This window comes from Amphiura filiformis, chromosome 20 (assembly GCF_039555335.1).
Source record: "Amphiura filiformis chromosome 20, Afil_fr2py, whole genome shotgun sequence".
Taxonomy (NCBI): domain Eukaryota; kingdom Metazoa; phylum Echinodermata; class Ophiuroidea; order Amphilepidida; family Amphiuridae; genus Amphiura; species Amphiura filiformis.
In genome coordinates, this window is record NC_092647.1 from 18,718,123 (window position 1) to 18,736,947 (window position 18,825).

The 18,825-nt window shown below is 38.3% G+C and overlaps 1 protein-coding gene across 1 annotated transcript in view; it reads left to right on the plus strand.

Moving 5' to 3' along the window:
* LOC140141758 (telomerase protein component 1-like) overlaps positions 1-18,825 on the plus strand; it is a 78,715-nt gene that overhangs the window by 534 nt on the left and 59,356 nt on the right. Inside the window, 10 exon segments of the mRNA XM_072163626.1 lie at positions 3,107-3,965; positions 5,323-5,457; positions 6,541-6,702; positions 9,703-9,799; positions 13,148-13,406; positions 14,666-14,823; positions 15,643-15,843; positions 17,015-17,159; positions 17,801-17,981; positions 18,644-18,796. Coding sequence (XP_072019727.1) covers positions 3,183-3,965; positions 5,323-5,457; positions 6,541-6,702; positions 9,703-9,799; positions 13,148-13,406; positions 14,666-14,823; positions 15,643-15,843; positions 17,015-17,159; positions 17,801-17,981; positions 18,644-18,796 — 2,274 coding nt within the window. The 5' untranslated portion in view covers positions 3,107-3,182.

The window sequence follows — 18,825 nt, forward strand, 5'->3', positions numbered from 1 at the left end:
TTTACATTTTCGATACTTACGATCCTAAAAATTGGAAGCAAATATAAGCTGATTTTTGCTGACTGCACAGCCAACGAAAAGATGGCAGAAATTTAACCTCAACCTGTAGGGGCATTTGACGCAGGTAAATATTCATGAATAATGACTGGGAGGTCATAGGCTAACAGATTCTATAGATGAGAGTATCTTTACCACGTGAGCTTACTTGACGTGACCTGACCTTAGATTGCTGCCCTCAGTCAGGCGGCGGATGACATGCATGATAGAGAGAGACGGCAAAACTGCTAAGCCGTATGCACATGATGGCACTTTCCACACAAGTGCGATGAATTTCGCAGCTGCCGTGATCACTGATACGCGCCATTCAATTTGCACACTGAGTGATCGGAGCCTAACCAACACGGCGAATTACGTCAGAGTGACTCTCATCCAGTAATAATCAAATTTTACAGTATTTAATTAATTTGAAGGTTATTTTTGTAGGGTTCATTATCGAACCCCAACGGTTTCAGCTTGTTTTAATTAACATAGGCCTACTTGTTTGTGATATTTTAAGCGCTTTTAAATTTCAAAATAATCCCATTCAATTACACGGCTGACAAAGCAAATTTACTGAATTTAGAGATTGCACGGCGTTCACCACCTGCATCTCTCTGACCTTTTATGCTGGTTTCATACTACCCTGCCGCTTGCCACTGAGCGGCGTGCGCTATACGCCAGCATTGCAGACAAACGGACACAATAAAGGCTTGCCATTGGTTGAAAGCCCTGCCGCTTGCCGCAGCGGCAAGCGGCAGGAAAGTATGCTGGAGGCTTTACTTGAATTACTTCCTGACAAAATGGTGACGCTTAGCCGATCGCCGGAAAATATTGGAGCAATTTCTCCAGAAATAGTAATGAAATATTTACCTAAATGCACCTGAAATGACACATAGGACTGAGAATTACGTCAACAACTCGCATAGTAACAAATTGGTAGGTAAAGCTACGTACAATGAGGTATTTCAGAACTTCAACTTGCACTACCGACACCATGAAAAATATTTTAATTATTACCGATCCTTCAGAATACTTGCAAATATTGGCAGTTTCATAAAATCCTGCTGCTGAAAATCGTAAATTCCACAATCTTCTGTCAGATCCAGGTCAGTAAATCACAGATGGGCGAATCTACCAGCGTGACAAGACCAGAGATAATAAGGGATGAGAGGCCACACCGTACAAATAGCTAGCCTGATTGGCAAGCGTCGTCGCTGGCCAGATCTTCTACGGTCGTGTATGATGAGTAGAGACCATAGAGCCCTATATAGGGCTCTGTGGAAGAAACGGTTCCTAATTTTGAAGCCATGGATAAGATTCATTTATACGAGAACCATATTTTTGTACCAATCACAGAACAGAATTTCACCTACTCACAGCTGTCAATCATTCTTGTGAAACGTAAGCTCCGCCTAGTATCAAGGTCTTCTTCTGCGCATTGGTTGTGCGCATTAACTAGCCTCCAGCACAAATCCTGTGCACATCAGGTTGGATGGGCGGTTTACGCCTGGTTTACACAATAGGAACTGCGATGCATCCTAAACTGGATCGTTTCCGTATTCGCATTGCATGGTGGGTAATCGCCTGCCAGTTTATGTAGCTCCACGCTCACAACAGTTTAAAATCAACACAGGTAAATCCATATAAAAATTAACATGGACACAAAATTGACATAGCTTATGTAATTCAAATAATAAAATGTAATATTATCATGATAGATGCACGTTTTATTAAAACTTGAAAAGATTATTAAGTCCAATAATTTGTTTGTGTTAGCTTGCACTAGTCACTAAATGGCGACCCATCACACATTTTCTGCATGTGCCGACATTAGTAACTCATAGTGACTGTCCTCAAACTAGCGCCAGTGTGTCTCAGGCCTGATAACGACCCCAGGTAATTTTATGCAGAAAGTTTTCTTGCGAACAGCTGCAGGTGACAATTTAACAATGAACACGGCTTGTTTATGTACATGCGTGGGGAGGCTTGCACTTGTACGTCAGCTGACGTGTTTTGGACATGTTCCGGCGTAAAAAAGTGTTGTTTTTCTTCATGACAAATACCAGCGATGACCAGTTTTTTGTGGGCTATTTGATTTACAGGTATGTCGGTTCGTCATAGGGTAGAAATGATAGCTGTACAATTTGTATAACATACAGTTTAACATAGGCCTAAACATTAAATGGGCACAACTCGACCTTCCGTATTATGCACAAGTATGTGGAAGTGGCAGGCATAGCTCTGCACAACGGCAGCACCAATACGAAAATGTCATACCGATAAATGATGTGTCTGTTTTGCCCGTTATTTAAGTTTGTGTTGCGAACTAATGTAGATGTAGAAACAAGAGAGAGGTGCAAAGTAAAGTAAAATTACGAGGGGAGTGTGGCCGAGCAGTTTATTGGGTTGGACTGTGAATTCAGCATTGTAAGGTCAAGCAAGGGTTCGAAATCTGAGTATAGCCTCCGCTAGCTCGAGAGGCTCTAGCTAAAATACAGGTTTACATTTTACTATCTTACTGTATTTCAGCTAGAGTGCCATACATTGTAGGTAGAAAACCCAGTTCCAATAATTGAATCTCCTGGCTCCGAGCAGGAGTTGCAACAGGTGCTGTGTATGTGTTTATGTGTTTAATGTACATTCACATACAGCTACATACATACTTGGCCGTCGGTACGAAGAAATCGTTGCTCCATAAATTGAAAATTACACATAATTTGTCAATATTAATATTTTGCGACATTTATAACAAAAACAATTAACACTGGAAACATCCTTTAGCACCTGCTACAACTTGAGAACAAGTCCTCAAACATTTGAAATTTGTAGTTGACAACTGACATCACCCTTTATCTTTTGAGTAAAATTTGCCTAGTTTGAACAGTCAAAAATTTTGTTTAAGTGCAATTTTAGCAACATTTTTGATGCGATCGCCCGTCGTGATTAGCTGTGTTTACTTCAGTGAATCCAACTAGATTTTGAATGCAATGGTCATAGATAAAAAATTAAGGTCAATTTTCATTAAAATTGATTAAAATCACTATCACATTTTATCTTATTTTTGCAGAATCTAAATGGTTGTGATAATAGGATAAGTTTCAAGAATCCGTCTCCTCACATAGCAATCCATACATCAAGTCAAGATGAAGATGGATGACAAGAAACCAAGTCTTCTCAACCCTCTCTTGGCAACCAAACCATCACATTCCAGTCTACTCACATCATCTAAACCAACATCATCACTTGGTTTGCTCACATTAAGACAATCGTCACCCTCCACTAGCCTCCGTACCCAAGCAAAGAAACCAAAGGCAGAGGACAAGTCAAATCCGATGTTGATGGCTCAAAAAGCAAACAAGAAGTCGGTGAAGAAAGAGGGTGCGTCAAAGGAGAAAAAAGTCGCATCCAAGAAAAATGTGGGATTAAAAAGTGCTTTGCAAAATCCTCTTTTGGGTGTATCAACCAAGCAGCATACACTTCTTTCTGGATCAATCCCATATGGCAGCTCTTTGTCTGGCATATCAGGAGCATCTGGGACAAGTCTGCTACTGACCAAACCAGGAATCTCATCAAGTTTCCATCTGTCATCTAGTAAGTCATCATCTGCACCATCAACATCACTCTCCTCCAGTCGTTTATTCGGTTCATCTTTGTCAAGCAAATTTTCATCTAGTAAACCATCCAGCACAACCACTTCGTCGTTCTTCCATGGAACATCTGCAAGGAAGACAAAGCCAACCGACCATCATGGACGTCACACAGATGTTCCAGCAGCATTTGAGATCCCTCTACCGGATTATGATTTTCATCTTGAGGATGGTGACTTTGAAGGTCTAGGTGAGGGTGATGAGGTTGATGGTTTCCCAGCATTGGAGGCAGAGGAATTGGCACTTGAGATGGCACTTGTGGATGTTAGCGCCAGAAAGGTAAAGTTTGGTATTCATGTTTTTTTATATACAGGAGTTTCTTTCAGTTTTTGTAAGATTATTATACCAACAGAAACCTAGCAGATTGTTTGACAAAGATATCATCCAGTTTGTATTTTCAAGCTTTCGACAGCCCAAAATAATAATATAGTAGCCTATGGGATGCTGTAATACATGTACCGTATTCGTTCCAATAAGCGCCCATGCCCCAATAAGCGCCCACCCAGCAACTTTGCAACAAACACAATATGAAATTATTAACCGCCCATCCAATGTTGTCAAAATACTTCCAGTAAGCTTATCTGTCGAGTGATTTTACATGCATACATGAGGGAAATTGAGCATCAAAAGTATCCAAAATGTTCACCAAAATTAAATTATGATGCTATTTCATAGTGTGCAGATGTATAGATATTAAAAATACTTCACAATAACCACCTGCAAATGCCTTTAAAAGGCCAAGTTTGAGCTAATTCTGTCTCAAATTTGTATTTTTTGCCGGCGCGCAGCGGCCATCTTTATAGTGCACCCTCAAAAAAATTTTGTCAATATAATATTAAATTAAGACACATATGAGGGCGCACTAACTGAGAGTAACTAAATACTTTCAGACGGTGATTGATGACTAAAAACCAGGTAAAAAATAAGCGCCCACCCAAAATGACTTTGTTAATACGGTAATTATGCGTACGGTACCGTTAACTCACAAATTCATGTCCGATACAACTGAAATATTGTAAATAAGCTGTTTTCATAGATATATAATCTATTAAACCATACTATAAAAAAGATGATAAAATCACAAAATACCACTTTAAACAAAAGAGTGAAGGATCTAGAAACAGTCCCTATTACTGAAAACACTACCTACATTTTCTTTGACCTTTCACTTGACACCATACACTCCCTATGGAAGACGTGGCTTTAATCTTCCACAGGGAGTGTGCATTTCAAATAAGATTACCTGAATGAGTGATTCAATTTGAAATCTACACCCCTTACTGGGAGATGACAGGTAATGTCTTCCATAGGGGCACGGGGGGCCGGTGTCACCTCCACCTTTCGGCAAATGGTCCCCCCCCACACATTTCAAGCCGGATTGGCGCTAATGCATAGGGGGTGTATGGATTTTAACTGGAATAGCCCAATGTTTACAGTTAGGTACTTCTTCCACTGCAGCCTTCGTGTAGAAATAAAAATCAACATATTTTGTATGATTTGCATCCAACTTGCTTTGCTTGCATCGCATTAAAAATTACGATTCACTTTATCCAAATTTTCAATTTTTTACAGCGGTAGATACGTATATTGCACACATGTAAATATATTTCATTTCCTGTTACCATTTCTTCAACAGAATCTGTTCATCAACTCTGTGAGTGCTTCCCTGATAGGTGGTCCATCATTTGATAATAGACATGATGCAACCAGGGTACAACTGATAGAGCAAGTGGACGTAGTCATTCAGCATGATCCAGAATTCCTTCTCAAGGTTTGTGACAGAAGCTCCCAGGTTCAGTTCTACTTATTTAAACCCTAACCCTTAACCCAACTCATTGAGTGCTTCCCAGAAATTTGGCCATACAAAAATAATTCTGGATGTATAATCGGTCAGGTCTATGTTTGTGATGAACAGTGAACCATGCCAAAAGGGTGTGTACATGTAATAATAGATCTAGTGAACTGTAAGAGTGTGCTAACTTAACTATAGTACATGTAATGGGGCGCGTAAGTGACTACCAAGCTTGACGTGTGCAGACACAAAGCTGATCTTCCATGATAATGAGCCCATATGAGGCTCTACGGGCCATGGGAGGAGCTCTGTTCTGTTTTGATGGTATAAAAACCCAGGGATATAATTTTCAAAAATCTCTTCTAGTCCTGCTAGGGATATTAAATTCACCTCTTCTAGTCTCCAAAGGGGGGAGGTATCAAATTTTCTGATTCCATGCCCACGTATCTCATTTGTTGGTATTTTGGACAAAAATAAGAACAAAATGTGACTTTTTGACTTTCAAAAGTCAATTCTGGTACAATAATTGTCATATTTTTGTGCACTTTGTCTTTGTGGGGAGGACTTTCACCAAAACTCCTGGTGAAAGCTAGTCTTGTAGGGGTATGTTTTTATAGAAATCTGGTCCTGCTAAGGGTGTGTTTTTATAAAAATGTGGTCCCGCTAGGGGTTACCTCCAGGAACCCTGGATCTAAAGTTTGTTCGGCTTATATAAGGCAGAAATTATTCGGCTTTTGTTACTGCACATATCAATCAAGTCCCAACTCGCGCTTGCATAAATTCACATAAACGTGTGCCAGTCACGCATTACACAACGCACAACTAGCGTAAGCATTGCACCCAACTGCATGCATTATCAATACACGAACAAACTTTAGAAAATCCTTGAGAACCCCTCCCCCCGGATGTAATCTAAAACTTGGTATTCACCTCATCAAATACAAATCTAAATGTGACTACAGTCATTTGAGTTGATATGAGGTGAGTTTTTTTTATAAGACCAACATTTTCAACAGTTCTTCATGTAATATCAAATCTTTACTATATGTTTATTACACCCAGGTTGCCCTGTACACCCGTAAGGAACTGAACATCAGGAGTACAGCCAATTTCTTGTTGGCGCTAGCAGCTAACCGCCGTGAATGCCGACCATACCTGAAGAAATACTTCAAAAATTCCATTGCTCTACCATCAGATTGGGCTAGTGTAGCTGAACTTTATCAAGTAAGTTAGTTGTCAAGTATGACTTAAAATAGAGTAATGGGGAGTCAGAGATCTGGTACATTACGATGCTTTTAACTAGAGCGATAACCGCACCATAGCTGAACCATGTGGATTCGGCAGTATTTGATTTGTAGTTTCATTTCTGGTAGACAACAGTGTGTCAGATATAACCAAACTTTATCTGACTACAAAAACTTAAATGGGGGGTTGCCACAAGGCACAAAAATGGGCCCTTTGGGTTTCCAAATCATTATCAATGATGCAGCATCAGATGCTGATGCTAGTGTGTGGAAGTATGTAGATGACCTATCTTTGGCATCAAATGTATCCTATCCTACCAAGAGTACGCTGCAAAAAGATCTGAACAGTTTTGTTGATTGGTCAAAAATAATAATTTGACACTAAATCCATCCAAGTGTCAAGGGCTTCAGGTTTGTTTCATGAATGACCCACCTGCTCCCACTGTGTCTATTGACGATGTGCCTCTTCAGTTTGTTAAATTTGCTAAAATTCTTGGCATTTGGATACAGGATGATTTGAAGTGGGACAAACAAATTAATGAAATGCTAAAAAAAACCAATAGCCGCATGTATATGCTCCGTACTCTTAAAAGATTTGGTTTTACATCTGATGAACTTGCAGTTATTTACAAAGGCTATGTACGGCCATTGTTAGAATATGGTGATGTTGTATGGGATTCGTCTTTGACATGTGAACAGGTTAATTCTCTTGAAAGAGTGCAAAAAGGGCTTGCAAAATAATACTTGGCAAGAAATACAACTCATATACTGATGCAATTGAAGAATGTGGAATTCAGACTCTTTCTGACCGTAGGAAAAATCACAGTGTTAAATTTGCTCAGTCTCTGCCAAAATGTGATCGTCGACCAATCTCATTCCCCTACAAGGCGTTCTATGCATGGCAGAGAATTGCGCAAATTCAAATTCCATCACTCGTTTACCTTGTAGAACTGAGCGGTTCAGAAAGAGTCCAATTCCACACTTCATCAACTTACTTAATGCTTAAAATTGATGTTTTGTTTCACCCATTGATGCAGTTTAACAATTTGATGCAATTTAATTTAATTATTTTGATGTGACAATTTTTATGGTATGGGTATGACAGTGAATATGAGTGTATTGAGTGACTTGGTATGTATGCATATTATTTAGGGTGACTGTGTTTGGAAGTTCATGTAAGAGGTGCGCTCAAGAGTGAGTGGGGGTGTGTTTGTGAGGATAAGTGTGGATATAAGATTAGTTAAGGGTTTGCTTTCATAATTATGTGCAATATAATTTTGTGTTTCTTTTATGCTTTTTGATGCTTATTTGATTTGGTGTGTGGCTAGTATTATTTGTGGTCACTGTGTTTGGGAGTAAGAGGTGTGCTTAGGGGTGGGTGTGTGTGAGTGTGGTGTGATGGGGTGAGTGTGGAGATAAGCTTTTATAATTATGTGCAATATAATTCTGAATATTATATGTTTTTCTTATGTTCATTTCTTGTAATATGTATTTTAATAACTTTTATGTATAATAATAGTAAATAATTTTTTGATGTTTTAATATATTGTAAAAAGTGACGCAATTTGGCTATTTGCCACGATGTTATTTTCAATAAATATGAAATGAAATATGAAATGAAATGAAAAGTATATTGTGGTAGGCCTATACCACAGTCACCCGGAGTCTGTAATGGACATAATCTCGAAATGCTGCGAAGGTATGACCGCCCGAGTGGTGTCAATGAAAGAGGAAAAGTAAAGAATATAAAATAAACTAGAGCTACTGAGCCCTTTGCAAGGGCACGAGGTAAGTTAGGCGGATGACTGTGACGATCTGATCAAGCAGCAATACTGTGCTGGATAGTATTAATTTTAATAAGACTGTTTCATTAATTGCTGTTTTAATATACCTTGATCGTGGAAAGCTGGCATTTTGAAAACTTGACTTTTGACCTCTGTCTCTGAAAACTTGACTTTTGACCTTAAATGAATTTTAAAATATTTAAAACATGTTAAGAATGTCATAAGGATCATTGCATTTAAATTTCAGCTCAATTGAAGCATTTTGAAAACATGACCTTTGACCCCTTTATTGCCCCTTAATGACCTTAAATGAATTTTAAAATATTTTCAGCATGTTTAGAATGTCATAAGGATCATTGCATTTAAATTTCAGCTGAATCGGAGCATTTTCGGTTAAAATGACCTTTTTGACCCCTGTGACCCCTGGATGACCTCTGACGTTTGGAAATATTTTTATTATATTCTTTATGTTTTCTTCTTTCGTATGACACCACTCATGGTGTCATACCTTCGTGGCATTTAGAGATATGGCCATTTCAGACCAAATGGTTAGTCAGTTAGTAAGCTAGTAAGCTAGTAAGTAAGCTAGTAAGCTAGTAACATTCACTCATATAGGCTGATACCATTTCATGGTTCAGCAAAAATTACAATTCACTGAATTTTTAACCATTTTTTTTAAGAAGCCCAATATTTCACTTTTGTATTCTGCTGTATATTTCTTGAATCAGGAATAGTTAAATGTGTATTAATTTAGTAAATTGACTCTGTTGTTTGGATTTAGTCAAATGTAAATTTATTTGATAAATTGCTTATCAATACTGTACTCTGAAGATCTTGAATTTTATTTCATAGCAAAGACATATTCTCCCTCGCTGGGATAAAATGATGCCATGGAAAGGCATTTTCTTGACTTTAGGAAATGCTGTGAGCATAATTATTTTAAACATATTAATAGAGTAAGGTAACATACACAGATCAATTGGCATTTTGTTTGATGCAAATTGCGCGTACCATTTTCATATACAACAGTTTTGTAATCTTTGTATTTCATTGATTTAAAATAACAAATGCAGTTTAATGAGCTAAAATAACAGTGAGTGCTCAAGATATGCGATAATGCAATTTTTCACTCATATTTTGCTAAAAACCATGCATGCCTTATTAATGTTCCATGTTGTATTTATTATTTCTTCCAGACCTTCTACGACAAGTCCATTAATTATGGCTCTTTGCCTACAGCCCTGCGTAAAGTCATGGTGGCCAAGTTCCCTGACTTTGATAAATACCAACTCGGTGAGTAAAAGAGTTTGTTGGTTGGCGAGTGAGTGCAAGATGAAAGACTTCATGTCACACAGAGTCATCTCAAGATGCTTGAGCTATTACAGTTGCAATCCATACACTCTGCACAGTGTCGACTTCCTATACGATAAATATAAACTTAATACTCCGTTGGTGAGCGACGGGCGACTGGTATTTCACCGAACGCAAGAAAAGGAGTTCTATCTGATTGGCTAGCAATCGATCGCTTAGGTCGCTTAGTAGTCAACTACAAACTCAAAACTGAGCATCGTATTCAATTCGATTGAAATCGATATTCTATTATTGCCGTAGATAAAGAGAGTGATAGTGTGTCAATAATGTACATTGTATTGCAGCTGGATTTTACATGCATTCTTTTATATAAATTTTTCTCAAAGAGTTGAATATGATCACAATTTTTACTCAGGATTTCAAATTTTTACCCGCAAATTGCAGTTAAACATATCCACAGCAAAATACCGGTCCTCACTAATTAGTGTATTTAATTTCCAGTTAGTGTATTTAAGATAAACCCTGACAACAAATAAAATTTTCTTGCAATAGAAATATCATATGGGATACTGATATGGTAGGTCGCAACCGCCACAACGTGGAGCTGCTACTGGCAGAAGCTGACTTTTTTGCTCCGTGGAGCCAAATTGACCAATCATGATCATGTTAGAGTTTTTCATTACTCGGAGGTAAAACTGACTAATTAAGTACGACTTACTCATTACGTGAAGCGAATTTATTCATTAAGAATTTGCCAGACGAAGCGTCCACGTAGTTGCAAGATATCCTCGGTCACGAAAGTTATGATTCAAAAAGTAGTTTATGAAAAGTACGAACTGACTTATTATTAAGATGGACATGCACTCATAAGAAACTCATACAGTATTGTACATAACTATATAGCTAGGCAGAGTGGTGGTAAACTATGCACACAGTTCTGCGATCTGCAGTGTATCGCCGGGAGCTAATTTGTATAACTTGCGCGGTGTCCCTGCGGAATTCGACCTTCAGCAAACTGCAAACCAGTTCGGATTTACTTTATATACTAGTAGGCCTAGTAGGCCATACATACTGTAGTTACTGTCCGTTTTCCTATACACAATACTCAGTGCGCTCACCATTGACGCATGACCTCTACAAATAGTGTATGTTAGAAGTATAGGCCATTGCCTAGTTGATGTCACTGTGTAAAAAATAACCGGCCAATATTTAAAGTATTCTCTGAAATTCTAGAAAATATAGTTTTGTAACATGTCCTACATTTTTAGCTAATTTAGGTGTTTGGTAATATTGGTACTTTAGTGTTTTAGGAAGGATATGTAAACGACAGATAACACCAAAAAATATGAAGAAATTATTTCTAAACCGTGTTAAGTCATTAAGCTTCTCATTTTCAAGAACGCTGGTTAACAATAAGCAGACTATTGTCTCATTTAAGTAAACAAAAGCCCACAGTATTGTTACCTTGCGTTCGCTTTATAATCGTTCACCCAACTGAAACTATAATACCAGCTCATTGCTCATTGCACAGGTAAAACAGACACAAGTGCAGTGTGTATTTAACCAGAGAAGATCTGATGTAGCATAGTTGAGCTGTTTTCATTGAGTGTTATCTTGGTTTTATAGCTTTTAATAGGGTTTAAGTCCTTCAAAGGTCGTGGTGAGTTCTACTGTAGACATGACTGCATCATGATTATTTTAAAGTCAACAACATTCAACAATATGATCACCGTGATAGTATGAGAGTATCAGTACCGTGGGTGTCGGTGATCCTGGCCTGACACAGTAGACAAACAAACAAACAAACACGCCACACACATGACACATGCATGCAAGGTAACATTGACTATACACTAATCAAACAATGGTATTGATCCTGTACAACTGGTCGTGGTTTATTTACAATCGATTCATTTAAAATCCCCATAGTAAACATTAATTTTGGCAAGAGTTTTCTCTCTCTGGAACGAGGATGCATCCACTGGCTCCGCGTAATGAAAAGATCTAACATGATCGAAGCGAAAAGTAAGCTACGCGTAGCAGCTCCACGTTGTGGCGGTTACGGCCAGCCATATATTGATCATGCGAAAACATAGAATAGAAACAGTGTGGCGGCTCTCAAAATCTCAAATTGTATGCTTAGCCTGAGTCGCACGGCCTACCTCGAACAAAATCACTATGCGTAGTTGTTGAAAAACGTGAGGATTCATCGTACTATCACGGCAATTTTTAACACGAAGATATAGGGATGATGACGGTGTGCTCTGTGGAAGACATGTCCTTAATCTCACACAAATGTCATTTGAAATACACTGTGTGGAAGATTAAGGTCATGTCTTCAGGGTGTATGGATTTCAACTGGAATAGCCCATTTTGGAGCAGACGACACTGAATGGGTGACTCCATTTGATATTCACACTCCCTGTGTGGGAGATTAAGGTCATGTCTTCCATAGGTGTAAGGATTTCAAATGGAATAATCCATTGTAACTTGTGAGATGAATAGATCTTCACACATGTAGTATATACATTTTAAAAATCAACATATTAGTTTTGTGTATGAAGGAATTACGTCCAAATACGATAAACCTTACAGGATCACACCACCAAATCAAGTTCCTATTCTTTTATGTGTTAAAAGGTACAGAAGAAGTCATCATTTTCTCATGGTGCATTTTAAACACCATTTTGCCTAATGTTTTGGTAGATGAACTGCTTGAATTTTCACGGTATACATAAATCATACTAATCTTACAGCAAAGCGCCTCTATGTTGTGACTATATTTCATGAAAAAAACAAGAATGTACCTAAAATTTCAAAAATTGTAACATTATTTTATGCTTTGATAAAAACATCCATAAAGCACAACTATCACAAAAGATGGCCACATCAGCCTTCATTCCAATTTTGTTTTCCATTTGGACCAACCAGGCGTGGTTCTGCGAATGAAAACACTGTTGTTGTTTTTTCAGTCAGATTGGCTGAACCCGATCTAGTGGTGTGAATGTGATCGCTTAATGGTTACATGCCCCCCCCTGTGCATATGAGTTGACATTATGTACTTCAACACTTGCTTGGTTTGAAACAAATGTAATTTGAAAGAATATTCTGCAGCTAGAAAGTGAGAGATTTTATGCTGCCTGATAGAAATACCTTTTTATTGGAGAACATTTTCCATGGCAAATTTACTGTGTCATATTTGTGAAAATTGGAGATTATTTGTGAATGGGATGGCAGGAGCCATATTTTTCCAGTAACAAAAAAAATTGCAGTATACTGATCTTACTTGATATTTTGTTTTCACACATTCTTTTCATAAAATTCATACAGCTAAATACAACAAGGCAAAGAAACCCAAGAAAGCAGCAATTCAAAACAAATATCCCAGCAAGGAGACAGAGAAGGAGAAGACTGAGACGGATGCTATGCTACTGGGTGGTCTAGTGGAAGAGGACGATGATGTTGATGTTGATTCTGATGGAGAAGATGAGGAGAGACATGAGGCTGTTACATTCACACTGAAACAACTGATTCGTAAACTTCACATCATAGAGCCAGTCGAACATGTCATGTCCTTATTAGGAAAGAGGTAAGTGGTATGGGAACTTCAGCCTATTAAAAAGTAGAAGTCCTATACCATTTTTGGCCCCCACATATATGTGGGGCTTATGTTATCATCCAGATGGTTGTTTGTTTCCTTGCCTGTTTGTTTGTTTGTTTGTCCGGGCAGAAGCAAATTCATTAATCCGCTCTCCAGCTTAAACGCAATCACTGATCAATTTCAAACTTGGTATCGTGATATTATATGATGGCCTCATGTGGTGTATAGTTTTGTGGGGGCCACCTTAATTACGAACCTCGTAATTCTAGTTTGCTTTGACAAGGCAATGAGTTGGTGCACATATAATTGGATGCAGCTTCAAATCATGTGTGTACGCTCAAATCCTACACACATACACACACCCCCACACACATTTATAGACACCGCATAGCTGCCTCAATGTGTTAACGTCACTGCCTCATCAAGATAAAAAATGGTTTAAGCTATAGTTTCATCTGTAACTGGCAGAAGTGCTGTGTTATATTGTAGCAATTAAACAATAGAAACAATAACAATGCATCGTCTGCATCACATACAAAAGACTGCCTTGCATGAATTTTATTATCATTGTAATATTTCATATTATCATTTTATATTTCAGAATGTTGCTTTCATTTATGAATGGACATAGAATAGTTATAAAAAGTTTAAAAAAATTAATTTTACAGTGTATCTCATCACAGTTAGATGACAATGATGAAAAAAATCACACAAGGCAGCCTTTTGAGATATGACAGTATGTGAAGCAGACATCAAAATGGTAGTTTGGTTTTGAAGCCATCCCTTACAGATTTTAATTTGCAGTATTATGAGTTCTGCCTATTTAGTATAAGCAGGGCTATAGGGCATAGTATACATTTAAGTCTAACACTATCCTTTAATCCTAACTCCTTTGAGGCTCATTGGCGGAGGGGAAGGAAAGAAGGAAGGAAGGAAGAATGGAAGAAGATGAAGAGAATTTTCATTTTCTCGGGTGCGGTTTTGATCCCCCACCCCTCGGGACCTCGGGTGCTAGACACGCTCACATCCATACCTTGCCAAGGGGGATTGTCTCGCCCGGCCAAGCTTTCCACAACCATATGTGCTTTCACATGATGACGCAATCGCATCACATGGAATACTTGCGCTCGCAGTTTCTTGCCCTTGTAGCTTTTTGTAGCTTTTGGTCACGTTAGGGTTAAACTAGAGTAGCAAGAACTAGCAAAGTGCTTTGCACAATTTGAAATCATTACTTGGTCACTTTTCAGGTACCCAGAAGATTTGGAGAGTTTCTATAAGAGTAAGTTACCAGACACATGGGATGCTGACAGAGCTGGTAAGCGTATGAAGCTACCTATACCTGAGACATGGGAGACTCAAGTGTCTATGAAAGGGAATAAGGCTTCTACATGGGAAGAACTCATAGGTGAGTTGAATGATTTGTATATGCAAGTCTAAAAAATGGTAATAAATTTTAAAAGAAAAAGAAAAACATCAAATTTTAGATCTTCCTCAATATGGTAATGCCTATATCAAGCTTTGCCTGAAAAATGGCTCAATGGAATGCATTTTTCATGTAGGTTTCAAAATATGGTCAAAATTGTCATAGGTTTAATAGGTCTACCACATATCGAGTAGAGTACCTGTCTCATGAGACTACTTTAACTCCCTGAGCAATACCTGCCTCTGATTGGTCAATTACATGATATCTTCACTTCAATCACCAGTCAGAATGGAGCTTTGCAAATAATTCACCCCAATTTTTTTGCGTGGTGAAATTATTCTAACAATGTTGCTGATTGGGTCAATTGATAATGAAAACTTCTTTTTGGCCAATCGGCAGGTAGTTCTCATGCGGTTAAGGCTTCGAAAATGATAAAAGAAGAGACATCTTGATATATCACCACAAAGAAGATATTTTATACTATCCACAATGCATTTCTGCCATTTCAATTTTTTGTACTGATTTGCTCCCGGGGGATTTGCTATCTTGTGCAAAAAGTACCTCAATGAACAGAGCACATCCAGATCTTGCAAAAGATGTGTATTTCTTGGCTATCAAACCATGCTTAGCCAGTCTATTCTCAACATGAAAACAAATGGAACCTGTGCAAAGCAATAGGAATGTCATTTGTTGCAAAGGATTCTGGGAAGAGTAAATTATCTCCTCTGATATCATCATAGTGTAATCAGTAATTACAGATGTGTGTTTATTTCTGTTATTTCTGAATTTATTAATCAACAGACCACAAGAAGCTTCCTTTCATGGCCATGCTGCGTAATCTGCGCAACATGATCCAAGCAGGAATCGGACCCAAGTACCACACATGGGTTATCAGGAAACTGACCGATGAGGGCGCTGTCATCCATAGCAAGCAGTTTCCCTTCCGATTCTTCTCAGCATATGAGGTGTTGAGTCAGATGGAGAAGCAGTTAAACAGAGCAGGTAGGATGGGTAAACAGAGCAGGTAATATGGGCTTGTTTTATGTGTTGATAACACTTGGTTAGATATTTTGTATACAGTAAAAATATAGCACGGTACTATTCTTAAATTAAACATACATGTATAATCGGAGACAGAATTAAAAAGAAGAGTTTGAGTCTGAAGTCACCCGTCAATCAAACTCAGAAACGATTCATTTACGAGTTTTAATGATTGAGTTTCTGAAACAGCATGCTGAGTGGTTAATTTAGCACTTTCAAACATACAATCCATCTGAAAAGTTAAGTCTTAGTATAATAGGAAACATTCTCTCCTGAAGGCACCATGTCAACAATGCCTGGAAAAGTTGCTTTCTGCAACTTGAAACTTGTTGAAGAACACTGATTCTATAATGGATGTAACATGTAAAATATGTTTGTATATGCTCAATCACTGTCTGCCTGCATATGTCGAGTGGTATCCATAAACTATAATGGTCCTCCATATGATCCTCTCTTGCATTGCTGTTGCCATGTCAGTAGATTCAAATACGGTGTCTTGTCTTAGAATGTTGACATATGTTGAAGCAGGCCTTCCTGTTTTTCTTTTTCCATTCTCCGGAATCCTGTGCACCAGTTTAGATACAGATTCTGTCTTGTTTCTATAGCAGTGACGAGCAAACAGAGTCTTTCTTTCTCTGATCTTGTCTGATAACTTTGGAAGGTCACTATACAACTCTTTATTTGTCATACACTGTTTCCAGTGGCCCACACTTCTTCTTCTAGGTTACTGGCAGGGCTCAAACTTTGAGCATATAAGCCAGGCATGTGCAGGGGTTATGCTGGTTAGTTGAGGTTCTGATGCATCTGCAGTTGTACCTTGAAACTCTTAACACTTTGAGATGTGATGATATTGTCAGTTAGATTATTCCACTCCTTTATAGTATGTGGGAATTATGAGTTCTTATAGGTGTTTGTGTGGCAGTGAGGTATTTGATAATTTTGTGAGTTCTTGGGGCGAAGGCCTTGTCGGGTCACCGGCATAAGGAACTGGTCACTGGGTATGTCGACAAGTTCTTGTGTAATCTTGTACATAAGTGCGAGACGAGCTGCAGACCTTCTGTCCTGGAGAGATGGCCAATCAAGGTCGCCAAGAAATGACCATATAATATGTTGAGTACTTGTAATTTTTCAGAGGCTGAAGCCGAATATGCCCCATCAAAAGCAGAGAAGAGGAATATGGCGAGAGACAGAGGAAGAGGACGGGGACGAGGACGTGGAAGAGGAGGAGGAAGGGGAGGATATGGAGGAGCAGGGGGTGGAAAAGGGAAAAAACAAGTGTAAGTATTAAAGGCAAACTATCTATATGTGTAACTGATCTTAGCTGTGATAGTTCATCTTGATGTAGGCTAATAAAGGTACTGTACTGATAATGTTTGGTGTGTAGTACATAATGGAAAAGGACAAATGCAATCTTAGCTATGATACTGAAAAAGTGGAAATTTTTGTGCGATTAATTGTTTGCGCTTTGCCATTTTGAACTGTTTCCCTTGTTTTTAAATTCACATTTTAAGTTTCCTTACATTGACCTAAACACAAAAGGCATATATTTGTGAATTGTTATTTTCGCGGGAGCAGCTTGGAATGAGAAAAGGGCGAAAATAAATGTGGCGTGAAAATTTCCACTTTTATAGTAGTTCATCTTGAACTTATTGACCAATCAAAATAAGTCTCTGTCAAGCTATCTGTTACAATATCACCCCTCCTTTCTTACAGAGCTCCTGATTGGTTCATTACATAATATTATCATCTCAGCAGCCAATCAAAATAGAGCATTTAGAACTTTTGGCAATTTTAAGCAGAATCCCATTAAGCCCTACTGACTATTCTTACCATATCTCTGATTGGCTCATCACATGATATACCAATTCTTTGAGGCCGATAATCAATATCTTTTTCCTTCATTTCATTCTGAATTCAGTGAAATCAAGTACGACCTTAACACCCTGAAGCGCTATCGTAAAGCGCTGGATGTGTCTGTCAAGATAGCCACCTGCTACAATGTATCACCGATACGAGGGACCACTCTACTATTTTGCAATGTAGGAGCCAGCATGAATAAGCCATGTACATCTGCCAGAGGGCTGGGACAACCAAGAACGGTAAGAGGATCCTCTTTCTGTAATATGTAACTGACTAAAGGTCTGTTCATACTATGTTGCAATTGCGTTGCGTTGCGTTGCCGATATATCATTTACTTTTTTGCCGCAACTCGCCACATTTCCAAGTTAAAATGTATTTAACTTTATTGTGATACCGCAATCAGTATTTTGTAGTATGATGCAGCAGCAACGCACAGCATCGCAAAGCAATTGCGGTGTAGTATGAATGGACCTTAACAACTAACTTGGAGGACTTACAGTGCCATTAACTCTCTCTATGCAGCTGTCAACTGCAGACAATAAATTTCAAGATATTTTTTAATTAAAAAAATGTCAGAATAGTACATTTTCATGTCCACATTTGGAATCAGCATGAAAAATGCATTAAAATGAGTACAAACAAGGTATGCATGGCATAATGAAATACAAGCACTGACCTATATCCCTAAAAGTAGTTATCTGTAACTTGCGTATCACACACCTCAAGGGTTCAAACCCCATTGTGGTATTCTAATTGTTAAGCGGCTAAATAGGTGATTTCATCATTTACTTTGAATGGGCGGTCTCACACATATTTTATTTGAGGATACCTGGATCAACCTCCTCTTTCTTACATCTTTGCCTTAGCCTAATAACCATCCCTATGTGTGTATGACTTGTAGGTGTTAGAAATTGGTCTTCTGCTTGGTTTGATGTGCAAGTATTCCTGTGAAGAGTGTACTATGGTTATCTATGGAGCCAAGAAACACCAGACGGTAGATCTTGAACAGGGCACCATCCTGGATAATATGAAGAGCTTATTGCAATGTACAGATGTGAGTATATGAGATATTATTGCAGTTTC